The 19067-nt window shown below is 41.5% G+C and overlaps 1 protein-coding gene across 1 annotated transcript in view; it reads right to left on the reverse strand.

Moving 5' to 3' along the window:
* LOC136874286 (E3 ubiquitin-protein ligase TRAIP) overlaps positions 1-19067 on the reverse strand; it is a 60643-nt gene that overhangs the window by 10275 nt on the left and 31301 nt on the right. Inside the window, exon 5 of the mRNA XM_067147918.2 lies at positions 11133-11478. Within this exon, the coding sequence (XP_067004019.2) occupies positions 11133-11478 (346 nt within the window). The remainder of the gene's footprint in view (positions 1-11132; positions 11479-19067) is intronic.

The raw sequence follows: 19067 nt of genomic DNA on the forward strand, positions 1-19067 counted from the left end.
CATATTTTGTAATTTTTACGTCATATTTATCCGCTTTTGAGGTCATATTTAGTCACTTTTATGGTCATATTTAATAACTTTTTAGGTCATAAATATCCGAGCCCTAGTGATAAGTATAGATTGCTAAACCTTTTTTTTTTTTTGCTAGTTGCTTTACGTCTCACCGACACATAGGTCTTATGGAGACGACGAGACAGGAAATGGCTAGGAGTGGGAAGGAAGCGGCCATGGCCTTAATTAAGGTACAGCCCCAGCATTTGCCTGGTGTGAAAATGGGAAACCACGGAAAACCATTTTCAGGGCTGCCGACAGTGGGGTTCGAACCTACTATCTCCCGAATACGATTGCTAAACCTATGTAAACAAATATTAATGTGGAAAGCAAATGTAAATTGTCAGAGCAAACCAGTATATTATAGCCAAAGCAGTTTGCATAACTCATGAAAGAGATAATAGTTATTGCTATGTAATTTCGGCTCATATTTGACAAGTAACAAGTAACTAATCTCATTTTGTTCCGTATTGAAGATACAATAAGTAAACTCGTTCAAGATTAAAATTATTGTGTCCACCTTTTCAATACAAATATATATATATATTAGTGGTTAAATTCTATATGAATTAAACACACCAGTTAGGGACATGTTTTGCCCTAGTTATGGGCATCTTCAGCCTATATTAATCTTAAGTCAAGAATTAAAACTATAAACATTGGAACTTGTAGTGAACTAACTTAATACTAAATACAATTGTCTTATGCTATTTACATAGTTTACAATTTGTACAGTATGTACAATATAGTTTACAATATGTACAGTATGTACAATATGTGCATTAACTTTGCCAGAATTTATGAATAATGAATTAACTTATTTCATAATGACTAGACTTCCAATTGTGGATTGGATTGATCACAGCGTGAATTGGGGTTTCTCAAATTGTATTGACTAGAATTTATCACTGGTCGCCTGAGTCGTAAGAATTTTTACAAAACCGGAATCTTGGTTAAAGTCATTAATATTCAATTTATAGTCCCCACATGTAGCATTCATCGGAGACAACATTTGGGCCAAAAATAAATGAACCTTATATAATTGTAAATTTAAGAGGGCTTTCTTTTTGTACGTCACTTTAATTTCATTTCTTATCCAAATCTCGTTGACCTTGTTCTGAATTCTATTCGTAAAGCGCAAGACACGACCGGAACAATTGGTCCCAGCTAACGTCGACAAGAAATTACAGACAACTCATATTCCTCCCAGATTGAATGTGCACCAATGGGAAATTAATCAACAAGAATGACAGAATTTTCCAAATATTTTTATCCAATAAGCAATGAATGAAATCAACAATATGTATCCTACGTACACGCTTCAACCTTAAAACATAACCATGCTTCTTTCTAAAGGAATATTCAAACTGTTTCAAACCCTAACATGAACGACTTTAACCAAGATTCTGGTTTTGTTAAAATTCTTACGACTCAGGCGACCATATCAGCTGAAGAAACCCCAACTCACGCAGTGATAGATTTCTAGTCAATACAATTTGAGAAACCCCAATTCACACTGTGATCAATCCAACCCACAATTGGAAGTCTAGTCATTATAAAATAAGTTAATTCATTGTTCATAAATCTGGCAGAACAAAAATTGGTACCAAAATTTCTAAAACCCACGCAGAGGAAGGGTATAACCAATACGAATAGAATTCAGAACAAGGTCAACGAGATTTGGATAAGAAATGAAATTAAAGCGACGTCTGCGGTGACTATCACTGACAGAACAGAAGCGTGACTCATCGGAGAACACGATGTTCCGCCATTCCCTCATCCAAGTCGCTCTAGCCCGGCACCATGCCAGGCGTGCACGTCTATGCTGTGGAGTCAATGGTAGTCTTCTGAGCGGACGCCGGGAGTGCAGGCCTCCTTCAACCAATCGACGGGAAATTGTTCTGGTCGATATTGGAACAGCCAGAGTGTCTTGCACATGCTGAAGAATGGCGGTTGACGTGGCGTGCGGGGCTGCCACTGCTTGGCGGCGGATGCGCCGATCCTCGCGTGCTGACGTCACTCGGGCTGCGCCTGGACCCCTCGCACGTGCCACATGTCCCTGCGCCAACCATCTTCGCCACAGGCGCTGCACCGTGGACACATCCCTATGGGTATCGGCTGCGATTTGACGAAGAGACCAACCTGCCCTTCTCAGCCCGATCACCATACCCCTCGTAAAGTCGTCTGTCTGCTGGAAATGCTTCCGTTGACGGCGGCCTGGCATTCTTAGCTATACACGTGTCCTGTGGCACATGACAACACGTTCTACAATGACTGTCGGCTGAGAAATCACGGTACGAAGTGGGCCATTCGCCAACGCCGTGTCCCATTTATCGTTCGCTACGTGCGCAGCACAGTGGCGCATTTCACATCATGAGCATACCTCAGTGACGTCAGTCTACCCTGCAATTGGCATAAAGTTCTGACCACTCCTTCTTGGTGTTGCATTTGCTCTGTCAGTCAATGTATTATGATAAGAGAAAATTCAGGGGGAAAAAAAGGAATAAGGCATTGCCTGGTAGTGCAGATATATATACATAATTTACATTAGACGTAAAATAACACATTAAAATACGCAACACAAACTAAAATGAAGTCAATGGGATAAAAGCGCAATTGACACAAATACACTAGGACAAAGGACATCATTCAACACGATAAAACAGACCACTATCCCTCATAAAGCGGATCACGAGGTCTGCTAACTGCTCGTCATCTCGCAAGATAAGGGAGATTGTACTTGGGAGGTTAAGACTACAGTGAAGATCGACCAAGTCCATACACTCCGTAAGGATGTGTACCACAGTAAGATGGTCGCCGCAGGTACACACCTGAGGGGGTTCTCCTTTCAAAAGATGCAAGTGAGTCGGGATACCATGGCCGATCCGAAGACGATATAATACCACTGCTTCCCTCCGTGAAGAACGAAGGGAAGTCCTCCATACCTTCGTTGTTCCTTTTATCGCTCTCAGCTTATTGGGAAGTGAGGTCTCCCAAATGGGACATAACCAGATATCTCAGCTGAGTGCGAATATCACTTGCTGGAACCTTGAAAGGCAACGGGGGCAGTGTAACTGCCTCCCTGGCAGTCTTTTTTTTTTTTTTTTTTTTTGCTAGGGGCTTTACGTCGCACCGACACATAGTTATGGCGACGATGGGATAGGAAAGGCCTAGGAGTTGGAAGGAAGTGGCCGTGGCCTTAATTAAGGTACAGCCCCAGCATTTGCCTGGTGTGAAAATGGGAAACTAGGGGCCGATGACCTTCGATGTTAGGCCCCTTAAAACAACAAGCAACAAGCAAAATGGGAAACCACGGAAAACCATCTTCAGGGCTGCCGATAGTGGGATTCGAACCTACTATCTCCCGGATGCAAGCTCACAGCCGCGCGCCTCTACGCGCACGGCCAACTCGCCCGGTCCTTGGCAGTCTGATCTGCTATTTCATTTCCCTCTACACCCATGTGGCTTGGGAGCCACATAAACGTGATTCTGGTGCTGGCATCCGAACACCTGGCCAGCAGGTCCTGGACCCGCTGCACCAGAGGGTGCCATGGGAAACAAGTATCAATAGACTGGAGTGAACTCAATGAGTCGGTACACAGAAGAAAGTGTCGGCGCTCATTGGACAGTGCGGACCACAGAGCTTCACGGATAGCATAGAGCTCTGCTGTGTACACACCACAGGTTTCCGGGAGAGCAAAAAGAAACCTGTCATTGTCAACAACGAACGCACAGCCCACCTTCGTTTCTGTCCTTGAACCATCCGCGTAGATGACGACTGAACCTGGATATCGGCCAACAACGGACAGGAAGAGCCTCCGACAAATCGAAGGGTCTGTGTTTTCCTTCGGGCCAGTGTGCAGGTCCAAGATTATTTCAGGTCGCCGTACTACCCATGGAGGTACCCCACTTGGTTGTCTGCGAATTCAAGCCTTTTTGATCTTCGCATGTTGATTGGTAGTGTTGTGACTTTGTACAGGACAGAATGTGGTGTCGTGTCTTTGTGCCTAACAGAGTGTGAAACTGACCTCCAACATTCATAAACATTTTACATGTTTTTTATGGCTGATGATGACCTAGACTAAGGTCGAAACCGGTCCCATTTAAATAGAAATGTGATTGCTACGTTTCTTTCTTTTGAGTATTGAATAGGTTGAACCTCCTTTCCAGTTATTTAATTTTTAACAAGGAACCAAAGGTACATGAAACAATCTGTAACTGCTATCCAAGCGTATTCTAACCGGCCGCGCTGCTCGAGGACAAGCAGCGTACAGCAAACGGTTGCCATTGTTGAACACGCAAGGATAGCTTGGATGAAGTGGCATCTGTCACAAATTTGCAGCATAAGAAAAAAGCATTTGCGGGCGCCTCAGGTGTAAAGGCAGCACACCAGACTCAGCGAGCATGCTGGCAACTGGGCTTGTACGGAAAGCTACCATCGCCAACCTAACCCCGCTGTGGTGGATGCTGTTCAGCTTCGCAAGAACGCTTCATCTTGCTGAGTCCTATGCTGCACTGCCGTAGTCTAACCTGGATAAAATGTGTGCCCTGTAAAATCGTAGGAGCACCGCGCGGTCAGCTCCCCAATTGGTGCTGCTAAGAAACTTCAAGAGATTAAGCCTCTTGGTGCATTGCACTTTTAGCTCCCGCACGTGTGGTTCCCACGGTAATTTACTGTCAAAAAGGAGCCCAAGAAATCGGTACGTATCAACCACGGGAAGAGCGACATTTCCTAGAGAAAGTTCAGGATGGGGGTGAAGAGTACGTTGACGACAAAAGTGGACAGCAGAGGTCTTTGCGGTAGAAAACCGAAAGCCATGTTCTAAAGTCCACTGCTCCACCCTCCTAATAGCTTGCTGAAATTGTCGCACTGCGACTGCCATACTGCGCGAGCTATAGTGCAGAGCAAAATCGTCCACATACAAAGACGGTATTACTGCTGAACCAGCAGCAGCGACAATACCGTTTATGGCAATCGCGAACAGAGTGACACTAAGAACCGATCCCTGTGGGACTCCATTTTCTTGAATATGGTATTGTGAATATGTTGTCCGTAATCGGCCACGGAATAGACGGAGGGACAAAAAATTTGCAATAAATACCGGCAAGTGACCTCGGAATCTCCACTGATGCAGGACTGAAAGGATACCATATCGCCATGTGGTGTCATAGGCCTTTTCTAGGTTAAAGAAAACAGCTACCAAATGTTGTTTGCGGAGAAACGCATCCTGGTATCTACAGGCGTACCAAGTGGTCAGTGGTCGAGCGAGCGGATCAAAAACCACATTGGTACTCGGACAAGAATCCTTGTTTCTCCAGACACCACACGAGTCGGCGATTTACTACCCTCTCCACTCTACATAAAGTGGTACAGTGTTTTTGAGATGGGCTTCACTTAATGCCTCTTGTACAATCTTTGCATTGTGTGGGAAGCCTATATCGGGCTAACTGTACATAAAATTGCTGTATGATGCTGCGTATGATAGGACTAAGAGGCATTTAAATCCTAGCAGGCTGGATATGTTTGAGATAAATAGGGGCAGCTGTACCACCCATTCTATTGTATAAGCATAATTATAGACCTCCAATAAAAATATATGGAAATCATAGACATCCGAGGCCTAGACAACACTCACACCTCACCATGTGATGAGAAAATTCACTTTATCAGTTTCTTTCATACAGAAGCAGTTGAGTTTAGTACTTTCTTGCCTCTTGTTCACTGTGTACAATGCAAAGCAATTCGAACTGAACTTTTTTAACATCCTTCATATGCGTCCTTATAGTGAGAGTTTGTCTTTTCTTATATACTAGCTGTAGTACCACCGGGCGAGTTGGCCGTGCACATACAGGCGCGCGGCTGTGACCTCGCATCTGGGAGATTGTGGGATCAAATCCCACTGTCGGCAGCCCTGAAGATGGTTTACCGTGGTTTCCCATTTTCACACCAGGCAAATGCTGGGGCTGTACCTTAATTAAGGTCATGTATGCTTCCTTCCAACTCCTAGGCCTTTCCTATCCCATCGTCGCCTTAAGACGGTGTGTTGGTGCGACGTAAAGCACCTAGAAAAAAAACCTGTAGTACCCGTCGTTGATGGATAATCATATAGCATGTGCAAAGTTATTTAACCCCCCAGCTACTTACCATCAATATTTAGGCATATTGTTTTACTCAGAATGCAGCAGTAATCCCACCTATTGGAGATGGGTGGCAACAGAGGGACAAATCACATCACAACAATGGTCACTGTAATGTTACGGTTGATCAGTTTTATATACCTGCCAACTTTACTAAACCAAAAATCAGGAGACTTTGATATGAAAATCAGGAGAAATCAGGAGATACAACTGGTTAAAATTGCTTATTCTACATGTCTTGCGCAATACAGTACTGTGATATATTTATAACATGTATCGTCTCTAAGCCAGACTGTTGCCATACGAGGCTACAAGGCTAAAAATTAAACATCTCTATTCCCTCATAGGAAGTATGTGAGTGAGATGATTGATCTCTGATAAGCCTACCGAAAATAGTATGAATTCAAGTTTAAAAACTTCATGTTAATTCCATATTGAACCGAGAATCTAATGGGAACAAGAAAGGTCCACCTATTCAATGCCATACAATGTTATAAAATCATTTATAACATTTTATTATTCTTAGTAACGGTTTCGATGCTGGTGTGCATCATCATCAGCCATAAAATTAGAAAAACATACAATGACAAGGTTAGCAAAATAATGCATAAATTGTACAAAATTAGGCATGACTTAATCAAAAACATGATCATAAACATTAACTTATAACCTAAACCTAAAAATATAGCACCAAATGTCTTAAAACTTTGTATATACTTCCTCTTGACAAGAGTCCTCTAAATCTAAAAGCGTTTGAATAATATGTGAGCAGAATAAATTGAGCTGAGGACAAAAACTAATATCTCACTATTTTAAAAGATGTTGATGTGCTGTTTGAAGCTGCTATTGAGAAGAGTATTTCTGAGTATTTGACAGGTAATGTTTGATTATCACATGGAATTGTAGTCCTTCTAGAAGATATGGAAAAGAAATGTGGTTATACTGCAAAGGAACAAAAAGACGAGTTTGACGTGTGTTTAAATCGCACGTTAACGTCCAAAAATTACGTGAAAAATATCTAATTCCCTCCATGGGAATTTAGAATTTTCCATTCAAGAATTACGTATTATGTAAAGTGGGTACTTACTCATTTGCTGTATTTATGTCTATCTTACTGTATTAGCAGCATTGGTCTGTCTGCAGTTCCTACTTCTCGTGTTGTAACGATGTGATAGAGGAAGAGGAGCCTGCTGAGAGGAAGCGGAAGTGGGCGAAGTATTGCATGTCGATGTTAATGTGCCGTTTTTAGAATTTTATATGACACAAATTTTCTTTTGGACAAGATTTAAAATTTGTTTACAATGATTTTAACATATATTGTATATGTCATGTCCCAACATCATATTTTATAACTACTATTCTGTAACATTAATATCATAAGAAATCACAGTTAAATTTTTACAAATTATAAATGTCATTGTCCTCTAAACAATGTCTGTTTTAAGATTAAATTAATATGGCTGATGATACCCAATAAAGGAAGGGCGAAACATGTCCCCATAATATTTAGATTTTCTGTGTTTAATTAACCACATAACGTGGTACAAATTGTATTGAATAGGTGGGGTAATAAATATACTCCTATTGTAAACTAAGTGAGATCGCTGTTTTCAATACGGAACAAAAATGAGAGTGATGGTTTGTAATGTAAAGTACCCTACCATGGTGTCGATCTAAGAGTTCAAAGTTCCAGAGCTAGAATGACCAGGCTGCAGACAGCCGCGAACACTCCTGGGTAATTATTCTGTTTAAGTGTGCACACTGCTCATTCCAATTACTGCCTCAGACGAGGGATCGAATAGCAGCAATACTATGATGATCCAGTGTGTTACATACCAGTAGTATCAGCAAATTTATGAACCAGAGGAATGGCATGCTAAAGAAGAGAGAGATCTAACGCCCCCGCTATTTCCCGCCAATATTCAGGCAGGCTGTTATACTCGATACACAGCAGTAATCCCATGTATTGGAGATAAATGATAGCAGAATTCACAAGGCACATCACAACACACAATGGTCAATAATGTTATTGCTGATCAATTTTATGAGCTTTCTATACTGCAGGCCTTCACATTTAGTTTTCTTCTGACTCTGTGCTATTATGACTCCCTCTTATGTTATTATTCAAGCGATCGTTCCCTCATGACTTTTTTCTCATTCTGATAATAATCTTCAAAATTTAATTACCCTCACCACCAATACTATTACAGTCAGTACGGTAAAACTGAATAAGACATAATCAGAAATTGTATTCGCTGTAACTTTTGTTATGTAGTACTTTTCGATATGACCAATAAGATAGGTAATTAATTATATTTTTGGCACCTTCTCCTAAAACTACCATTTTGAACAGGGTGAATACAATTATTTATAGCGTAGACTGTAGTTCCTTATTCCCCAAACTTGGTATAAAATTCTGCTCTCATTTTCTCGTACCTCGGCGCTGATATGGACTAACAACAAAAATCCAAATTCCTGAATATCTGTGTTATCATAGCTGGTACAGTAAAAATGTATAAGACAACAATGATAGGAAATTTAATAATATATAACTTTAGTTTGTAGTATTTATCGATAGGGCCAACAATAACATAAATACAGGTATCTGAGAATTAAATTTTAGGCCTTCCCCTAAACTACCATTTCACTCAGCTTGAATACAATTATTTATGGCCTAGATTGTAGCAACTTATTCCCAGACGTTATATACCGATTTTCATGAAATTCTCTTCAGCTGTTTTCTCATGATGAGCGTGCATACATACATGCAGATAGACAGACAGAAATTACAGAAAATTAAAACGTGCATTTCCCCTTGTTCCTGTGATCACGACCGGTACGGAAATATTCGTTTTAAATTCTGAGCAATATACAAACTCTTATTTTATTTATATTGAGATGAATTAAAATTAGTCAGAATTGCCTACAAATGGCTCCTAAAATCTCTAGAAAAGTCACTAGCCATTATCATTAAAATTCGGTCACAAAATTACTAAGAAAGACTCCATATCTAGCGACTAGTCTGATGTGAACATACACGAACATAGCATGCAAGAACGAGAGACTGACAATCAATATACGCGTCGCGATTTCAATAAACATCGCATATTTGCGCGCATTCCTCGCATTAATAAACATCGATATTTTGTTTGAAAGTGGCCAATGAGCGAAGGACTTCCGGCCACTGGCGTAAAAAAAGTGAAATGGCGGGATTTGAAAACAAGTATTTGATGTTCACCTAAAAATAAGCTGAAATCAGGAGAAATAATAGAATAATCATGAGGCGGGAAAAACTGTCAAAAATCGGGAGTCTCCCGCCTAAATGGGGAAAGTTAGCAGGTATGGTTTTATGAGCTTTCGATATTGTAGACCTCTACATTTAGTTTTCCTCTGACTCTGGGATATTAGAGCATCCAATGTAAAGGCAGCCCTTCCTTTTTTCATGACTCTTGCACCTTCCCCTACACTACCATTTCATCCAGCCTGAATAAAAATTTCCCAGACTTTACATACAGATTTTCATTCAATTCTGTTCACTCATTTTCTCATCGTTCGGCGATGATATGGACTTGGCAACAAAAATCAAAATGGTCAGAGCCCGCCTGGTGGCCATGATTGAACTCTATATGGTCTGACACCGTGGTTAGCCGGGTCGAGTCCCGTTCGCCGAAAAATTGCATGCCGAAAGATTGCATGCCAAAAGCCTGGATTCAATTCCAAACCTCTCCGCAGTTCTCATATGCAGTGAGGGCACATGATGCTGTTGATTGCCATTCGTCCATCACACAGGGACGTAAAGCATTGAGCAGACCCCTTGGTGTTATTCGACAGGAGCAGGCTACGTGTCAATGCCTGGTTTCACTCTCTCCTTACCTCATTATCATCGTCATCATCCCACATCCAGACACGCAGGTCGCCTATGGACGTCAAACAGAAAGACATGCATCAGACGAGCCGAACATGTCCTCAGACACTCCTGGCACTACGGTACGGTAAATATGTATAAGACATAAATGATAGCAAATTTAATTCTATATAACTTTAGTTATGTAGTCATGATACTGTATCATGTCTATAAGTACGGGCTGTGAAAGCATCAATGGCAACTTTAGTTATGTAGTATTTATCAATAGAACCACTAATAACATAAATATTTGAGAGTTAAATTTTAGGCCTTCCCCCAAACTACCATTTCAATCAGCATTGTTTGTTTGTCCAACCTTTGTCCCGTTTCTCTACAGGGTGGGGTATGATGTGAAATGAATCTGTCGTGGCGGGTTTTTATGACCGGATGCCCTTCCTGACGTCAACCTCATCAGAGGAGTTAATGAGATGAAATGAATGACATGATATATGATAGTAGGAAGGGAGAGGGTGAAACCTGGTGCTGGCACACAGCCTACTTCTGTCGAATAGCACCAACGGGTCTGCTCAAGGCTTAATGTCGCCATCCAATGGACGAATCACCATCAACAGCATTATATGCCCTCACTCCATATGAGCACTGCAGAGAAGTTTGGGATTTAATATAGGCTTTTGGCACGCAATCTAGTGATTAGAAATTGTATAGCACCCACCCCCTCTACCCTGCCGTGAATACAATTATTTATGGCCTAGATTGTAGTGCCTCATTCCCCGATGTTACAGACCGTTTTCATTAAATTCTCTTCAGCCATTTTCTTTTGATGCACATACATTCAAAAATAATGGAAAATTAAAAAGTGCATTTCCTTGTTACTGTCTACAAGACTGATACAGAAATACCATTCTTTTTAAAATCTGGACAATGTACAGACAACTCTTATTTTACATATATATAGATTGTTAGTTCACTGAAATCTTTGAATTCAATTACAAAATCTTTCCATGTACGCAAAGCCCTGCAGGCAAAGGCTAGTCAGAAATAAATCTTTAAGAGACTGTTGAAAGAAACTTATACATACCAAAGAGAGTGTCAACACATCATCCCCTGGATCAGAAAGTTTTGGTCTCTGAATATCGACAGGAGCAGGACTCTCAGCTATCAGTCTCCGAAGTGCACTTTCAGCTGGGTGAGAAGTTGATGGCGACATCATGGCTTCCTCTAATCCCTTTATTTTCTTTAAGAGACGTTTTCTTTCATGTTCCAAATGCTCCAAGTCCTTCTCTAATTGCAGTTTAGCATTAATTTGGGAATCCAGTTCATTCTGTAATTTTTTGTATTCCATTGAACTAACAGCTAACTTATGTTCAACTTCTCTCACTCTTTTAAGAAGATTTCTTTTCTCTTCAGTTGCAGACTTCATCTCCCTTTGCATAAAAATTAAAACTCAAGTAAATGCATAATGGATAAAGGAAAATAATAATTTCCCTACAATTTCTAAAATTATTTTATGACTTAAATCTGACATTCACTACACATTTAAAGATGCCAATTTAAAAAAATTACTGACTCTACTAGGAAGTTAAAAGTACTGTTAACTTCTGAAGAAAATATAAATTCAAAAATTCTTGCCAGGAGATCTATCATTTTGAAAGACACAGTTCAATTTATCATATTTATAAAGACAGGAATGAATGCAAATTCTTATCAGGAACAAGTGGATGTTAGAAAAAGAAAAGTAAGGTTTTCCCTAATATAACACAATACTCAATGGAAACTGTATTACCATGCAGAGAAGGTATACTGGGACGGAGGTTTTTAATTCCTCTAAAAATTAAGGTAGGTAATGATATAAGATTTTGTATGCTGAATGGATGTATAAAGAACTGTTAGATATTAGCTGATATTGTCCAATATTTATATGAAGATTACAGTATTCAAATACTGCAGAAGTCATTACCATCAAACCACATAGATCGATCAATTTTTAATACATATATTTTACCCCTTTGTTCATGCCCACCTGATGGTCAGAATATTGTTAAGATGACAGTGTAATTAGCCAGTTCAAATATGTAGCTGGGAACAATTTTCTCCACCAGAATGCTGGCATTGAAGCATTGAGTGACATCGTGATCAGGGTCAACAGCAAGGATAGAATAATGCTAATGGGCGATTTCAATGTGAGAGTTGGGAATAGAACTGAAGGATACGAAAGGGTGATTGGTAAATGTGGGGAAGATATGGAAGCTAATGGGAATGGGAAGCGTTTGCTGGACTTCTGTGCTAGTATGGGTTTAGCTGTTACGAATACATTCTTCAAGCATAAGGCTATTCACCGCTACACATGGGAGGCTAGGGGTACCAGATCCATAATAGACTATATCTTAACAGACTTTGAATTCAGGAAATATGTTAGGAATGTGAGAGTTTTCCGGGCATTTTTCGATGATACATACCACTATCTGATCTGTAGTGAACTAAGTATCTCTAGGCCTAGGGTAGAGAAGTGAAATCTGTCTGCAAACGAATAAGGGTAGAAAATCTCCAGGACGAGGAAATTAGACAGAAGTGCATGGATATGATTAGTGAGAAGTTTCAAACAATAGACAGTAAGCAGGTTCGGGATATAGAAAGTGAATGGGTGGCATACAGGGATGCTGTAGTAGAAACAGCAAGAGAATGCCTAGGAACAACTGTGTGTAAAGATGGGAAAAGGCGAACATCTTGGTGGAATGATGAAGTGAGAGCAGCTTGTAAACGTAAAAAGAAGGCTTATCAGAAATGGCTCCAAACAAGGGCCGAGGCAGACAGAGATTTGTGCGTAGATGAAAGAAACAGAGCGAAACAAATAGTTGTTGAATCCAAAAAGAAGTCGTGGGAAGATTTTGGTAACAACCTGGAAAGGCTAGGTCAAGCAGCAGGGAAACCTTTCTGGACAGTAATAAAGAATGTTAGGAAGGGAGAGAAAAAGGAAATGAACAGTGTTTTGAGTAATTCAGGTGAACTCATAATAGATCCCAGGGATTCACTGGAGAGGTGGAGGGAATATTTTGAACATCTTCTCAATGTAAAAGAAAATCATCCTGGTGGTGTTGCGAACAGCCTAGCTCATGGGGAGGAGGAAAATGATGTTGGTGAAATTATGCTTGAGGAAGTGGAAAGGATGGTAAATAAACTCCATTGTCATAAAGCAGCAGGAATAGATGAAATTAGAATTAAAATGGTGAAGTATAGTGGGAAGGCAGGGATGAAATGGCTTCATAGAGTAGTAAAATTAGCATGGTAAGGTACCTTCAGATTGGATAAAAGCAGTAATTGCCCCTATCTACAAGCAAGGCAACAGGAAGGATTGCAACAAGTATCGAGCTATCTCATTGATTAGTACACCAGGCAAAGTATTCACTGGCATCTTGGAAGGGAGAGTGCGATCAGTCGTTGAAAGGAAGTTGGATGAAACCCAGTGTGGTTTCAGACCACAGAGAGGCTGTCAGGATCAGATTTTCAGTATGCGCCAGGTAATTGAAAAATGCTACGAGAGGAATAGGCAGTTGTGTTTATGTTTCGTAGATCTAGAGAAAGCATACGACAGGGTACCGAGGGAAAAGATGTTCGCCATACTGGGGGACTATGGAATTAAATGTAGTTATGTTGACAATTGGGCTTTGGTGAGAATTGATGGTAGAATGAGTTCTTGGTTCAGGGTACTTAAAGAGGTTACACAAGGCTGTAATCTTTCACCTTTGCTGTTCGTAGTTTACATGGATCACCTGCTGAAAGGTATAAAATGGCAGGGAGGGATTCAGTTAGGTGGAAATGTAATAAGCAGTTTGGCCTATGCTGACGACTTGGTCTTAATGGCAGATTGTGCCGAAAGCCTGCAGTCTAATATCTTGGAACTTGAAAATAGATGCAATGAGTATGGTAAGAAAATTAGCCTCTTGAAGACTAAATTGATGTCAGTAGGGAAGAAATTCAACAGAATTGAATGTCAGATTGGTGATACAAAGCTAGAACAGGTCGATAATTTGAAGTATTTAGGTTGTGTGTTCTCCCAGGATGGTAATATAGTAAGTGAGATTGAATCAAGGTGTCGTAAAGCTAATGCAGTGAGCTCGCATTTGTGATCAACAGTATTCTGTAAGAAGGAAGTCAGCTCCCAGACGAAACTATCTTTACATCGGTCTGTTTTCAGACCAACTTTGCTGTACGGTAGCGAAAGCTGGGTGGACTCAAGATATCTTATTCATAAGTTAGAAGTAACAGACATGAAAGTAGCAAGGATGATTGCTGGTACAAACAGGTAGAAACAATGGCAGGAGGGTACTCAGAATGAGGAGATAAGGGCTAATTTAGGAATGAACTCGATGGGTGAAGCTGTACGCATAAACCGGCTTGGGTGGTGGGGTCATGTGAGGCGAATGGAGGAGGATAGGTTACCTAGGAGAATAATGGACTCTGCTATGGAGGGTAAGAGAGGTAGAGGTAGACCAAGACGACGATGGTTAAACTCGGTTTCTAACGATTTAAAGATAAGAGGTATAGAACTAAATGAGGCCACACCACTAGTTGCAAATCGAGGATTATGGCGACGTTTAGTAAATTCACAGAGGCTTGCAGACTGAACGCTGAAAGGCGTAACAGTCTATAACGATAATGTATGTATGTAATGTATGTTGGCCAGCAGGGGAGGTGGTATACAATTTATAGTCACAAGCTTGTATGCATGTATGTACGTATGTATGTATGTACGTATGTATGTATGTGTGCATTTCTGAGCATGGTATGAAAATTTAAGTATAAGATTTGTAACACATTCTAGACTTCAACCATATGAAAATGTGTAACTAAGGAAAGTACATTTTTCTATAAACATTAAAGCTTATTTTTTCTTTTCTTTGATGTTACAGCTTACCTCACCCATTAGTAGTGGACTATATGCTCAACAGCGAAATGAAGAGGGTAATTATGGAAATTAAAGTAATACCAGCTGGTACTGAACCTGAGAGGGACTAAGTAAAAAAAGGGAAAGAATATCTGAAAATAGAAAAAGGAAACCATACCAATGGGTGAACCAAAAATGCAAGAAGATTAAAGAATATTCAGAAACACGCTAAGATAGGCAGCAGAAGTAGTAGGTGGAAGGACTACATCTGCCATCTGGGCAACGATGATGGAAGAAGATAGTAAAAGAAAGAAAGAAAAAAAAAAAAAGAAGGTATTATATGGAATAGATCAAAGAGAAGGAGAGATATGATGCAATCCATTCCAAAACTAGTCTTATCTGCCATAATACACAAAAGGAAGAACATCTTTAAAATCCACCTTAGTCAATACAGTTTTAAGATAAAATGTAAGAAATGTTCTCCTTTTTCAAAGGAATTTTGTGTATTATACATCGTCAATACAGATTCATTATCCACCATAAGCAAGTTTTCAGGAAAAGCCAAAAAATGTATAGTTATTGTAATATAAGTCTCAGTTATTTAATTCAAAATGTATTACCATGCATTCATGTCAAAAGTCAGAGGGTCATCTTATTGAGGAATCACAAATGTAATTAGTTGAACGTAAATAAATTAAATTTGTATTTTGGATAAGATGAGTTTTGGTTCATCCAGTGAGAAAATCAAATATTTTACCTTGCACAACTTATGAAACTGCATGTAACTTATTTAAAGAACAAGAAAAGAGAAATATTGTGGATAAAAGAAATAAGAGAAGACATGAAAGAATTAGACATAACATGAAGATCAGATAGAATGAAGAAATAATGGAAGAACAGTAAAGAAAAAACCATAAAACGGGAGACGAGATCGCCAAACTCCCAGCAGGATTCCAGTTCCAATCTGTTCCATGACGTTCGGTCAGTCGCACGCCAGCAGGACGAGGGAGGGGTCGCGGCAGTCACGGTAGAAGAGGAAGAGGGGCTGCAGCAGCTCCAGCACAAGCAGCTGCTCCACAGTAATGCGTCCACCATCTCGCCTCCTCCGGTGTGAACCTCGGGCAACCCCCACATCGAACTCCCCACCGGATCATCGGAGAATGTCAGACAGCCGCCAAGCGAAGCAAACAACACTGTCCTACAAAGTGGTGAAACACATAGCTTGATGCAAAGAACGCACTCCAAGTACAAGCCGCAGATCCCAGGGCTCGCCACGACCACAGACAGTGACACCTCTCATCATACAGCGAAGAATGTCACAAGAACAGCAACCTCAGCCACCAGTACAGCCGGCAGCACAATCAGAGCAACCACCTCAACCTCCTACTCTAGAGGACTTAACGACGATCGTTAATCAGCTGGCCCGTAACATGCAACAATTAACAGAGCATTTTTTAGAGGCAGAACAGGAACCAGACGACACCGGTGGGGACGACCAGCCAGAAGAACAGGAGCTGCCATTTTGGAATCTACGACCACATAACTATCCCAAGGGCCTCGACACCCCACCAGATCATCGAATCTACCAGATTGCGTCCGCGCTTGAGGGCATGCTCCAAACGCTTCTCTCAGGGCGCGATCACCACGACGCTTTGGCTACTCTCGGCATGGTACTCCCTCGACTACGCACAGAGGAAATATGCGTTCAACTGCGCAAACCTCCTCTACATTGCATTGTCATGGGGCTGGAATTCCCCTCGCCTTATATAGACGATTGGCCTGGCGCGTGTAATGGGGAATTAGCACTGGCGCATCCTCGCCAGGACAAGAGGCTAGAGCCGTGAGGTCGCCTGAAGGGGTGACCCCACCCATGCTTTAATGAAATTCTATACAGCAGTAGATGTTCCACACATATTATCAACAAAGATTACAAAAAGAGTGAATGAAATCATAGAGAATATTGTACACATTGAAATGCCACAACACTGCACTAGTCCTTCTTGTCGGGTGCTAGCTTCTTCTTGAATAGGTGGAAAACAAACTTTTATTGTTCTACTTTAACCGACTTTCAATACGGAGAAATGAGGATAGTATCCTGCAATGTAATGGCCAACCAGGCTAAGGTAAACATTAAGAACAGATTTATAAATCTCAAGGTTAAAATGGGTAAGATCTCGAAAGATATATTCTTTTAGGCCTTCGGTTTGCGTCGACGTCGCACAGGTTTGACTTTGAGGACTGGAGTAGCTCTGTCTGACGAGGTTGGAGGCGGCAATGGACTCCTCCTGATCCGGGGGAGACGACTTGGAGGAGGCAAGATGGTGGACGCATCTACTGTGGAGCGGTTGCTTGTGCTGGAGCTGCTGCCGCCCCTCTTCCTCTTCCACCGCGACCCCTCACCCGTCCTGCTGGGATGCGACTGACCGAATGGTGTGGAACAGATTGGAACTGGAATCCTGCTGGGAGCTCGGCGATCTCGTCTCCCATCGATTGATCCAACTGCATCGCAGAATTCCAGCCCCATGACAATGCAATGTAGAGGAGGTTTACGCGATTGAACGCATATTTCCTCTGGGTGTAGTCGAGGGAGTACCACGCCGAAAATAGCCAAAGCGTCGTGCTGATCGCACCCCGAGGGAAGCGTTTGGAGCATGCCCTTGAGAGCAGACGCAACGATGAAGGACTTTGAGGCGCGCCTTCAGTTGTTATCCAGCTCTGCCAACCCCAGGGAAGAGTCCCTAGACTCGCTGAATCAGAATTTTTGAGACTTCCAAGGAGCCATCTCTTCCAAACTTGCCGTGCTGAAAGAAGAGCTGTGCAAGTTAGCACGGCAGCTCGACCATCAAGAAGTACTCATTGATGAAGGAGAGCAGTACAGCCGTAGAAACTGCTTCCTAATCCATGGAGTCTCCGAGGAACCGCGGGAAGACATTTAAGAAAAAGTGAGGGAAACCTTCCGAACAAAGTTGAACGTGGACTTCACGATGGAGAACTTCAACCGGTGCCACAGGATTGGGTGGCCTCAGCGCTCAACAGCTGACGTGGTATCTACAGGTAGGGGCCCTATAATAGTTAAATTTACCCGTTACCACGAACGTGACCGAGTGTGGAAGGCGAAGCGGCTCCTGAACGGCACAAAGGTACTCATCACCAAGTCCCTAGCTAAAACCCAAAAGTGCATATTAAACCTAGCTAGGGATCACTTCGGGCCATCCCGCGTCTGGACCCAAGACGGACGCGTCGTGATTCACCTTCCTAATGGGACGAAAAGATCCATCACCATGTCGCGAAACTGGAGAGCATTAAAAATCTGCGAGATAACAGTGACAATTAACACGAAACAGCACAGCTTGATAGTGCATCTGCTCGTTATTCAGAAGTGTTTTCGTAAGTGTATTATGTGTGTGTGTCTGTGTGTTCGTGGTAGTCAGTGTAAGCTTTTATCAGGATGTCGAGGTAAGTTTCATGCTATTTCCGTTATACTATTTCGTTAACATTCCGTTATTCAGCTGATCCAGAGCTCTGTACCTGGCACTGACCTTGACAACATCCCCCCCTCTCACCCTGTCACCTCTCACCACCGGCTTGCTCCTCAAACAGGCATTATCTCCCTCTACCAACTGTTTACAGTGCTGCCATGTCAACGCACTCTCCCTGATAGCGCATTTCGACGAAATTCAAGCCATAATGAGGGAAAATAATATCCGTATTCTTGCTATTAGCAAAAGCTGGCTTACATCGAGCATACCCTCTGGTATGGTACAACTTGACTGGTATTCCCTCTTACGTCATGATAGATCCGATGGCAGAAGAGGAGGTGGGATGGCCTTGTACTGCAGAAATGACTTAAAAAGCCGGGTGATATGTGTATCATCTAACAATGCACAGCTGGGGCCAAAATTCATGTTTGTTGAAATCATCATTAACCAACAGAAACTCCTTATAGTTATTGTATACAAGCCGCCCAAAACAACAAATATGACTGAATTCAAATTTCGCTTACTTGACCTACTGCCTAGTTACGAGCATATCATTGCCATAGGTGACTTCAACATTAACCTACTTACTAAAACGTACGAAATTAAACAATTTATTGACATGTTTTCTTCCTGTGATATGACCATCCTCCAT

This window comes from Anabrus simplex, chromosome 5 (genome assembly GCF_040414725.1).
Source record: "Anabrus simplex isolate iqAnaSimp1 chromosome 5, ASM4041472v1, whole genome shotgun sequence".
Lineage (NCBI taxonomy): Eukaryota > Metazoa > Arthropoda > Insecta > Orthoptera > Tettigoniidae > Anabrus > Anabrus simplex.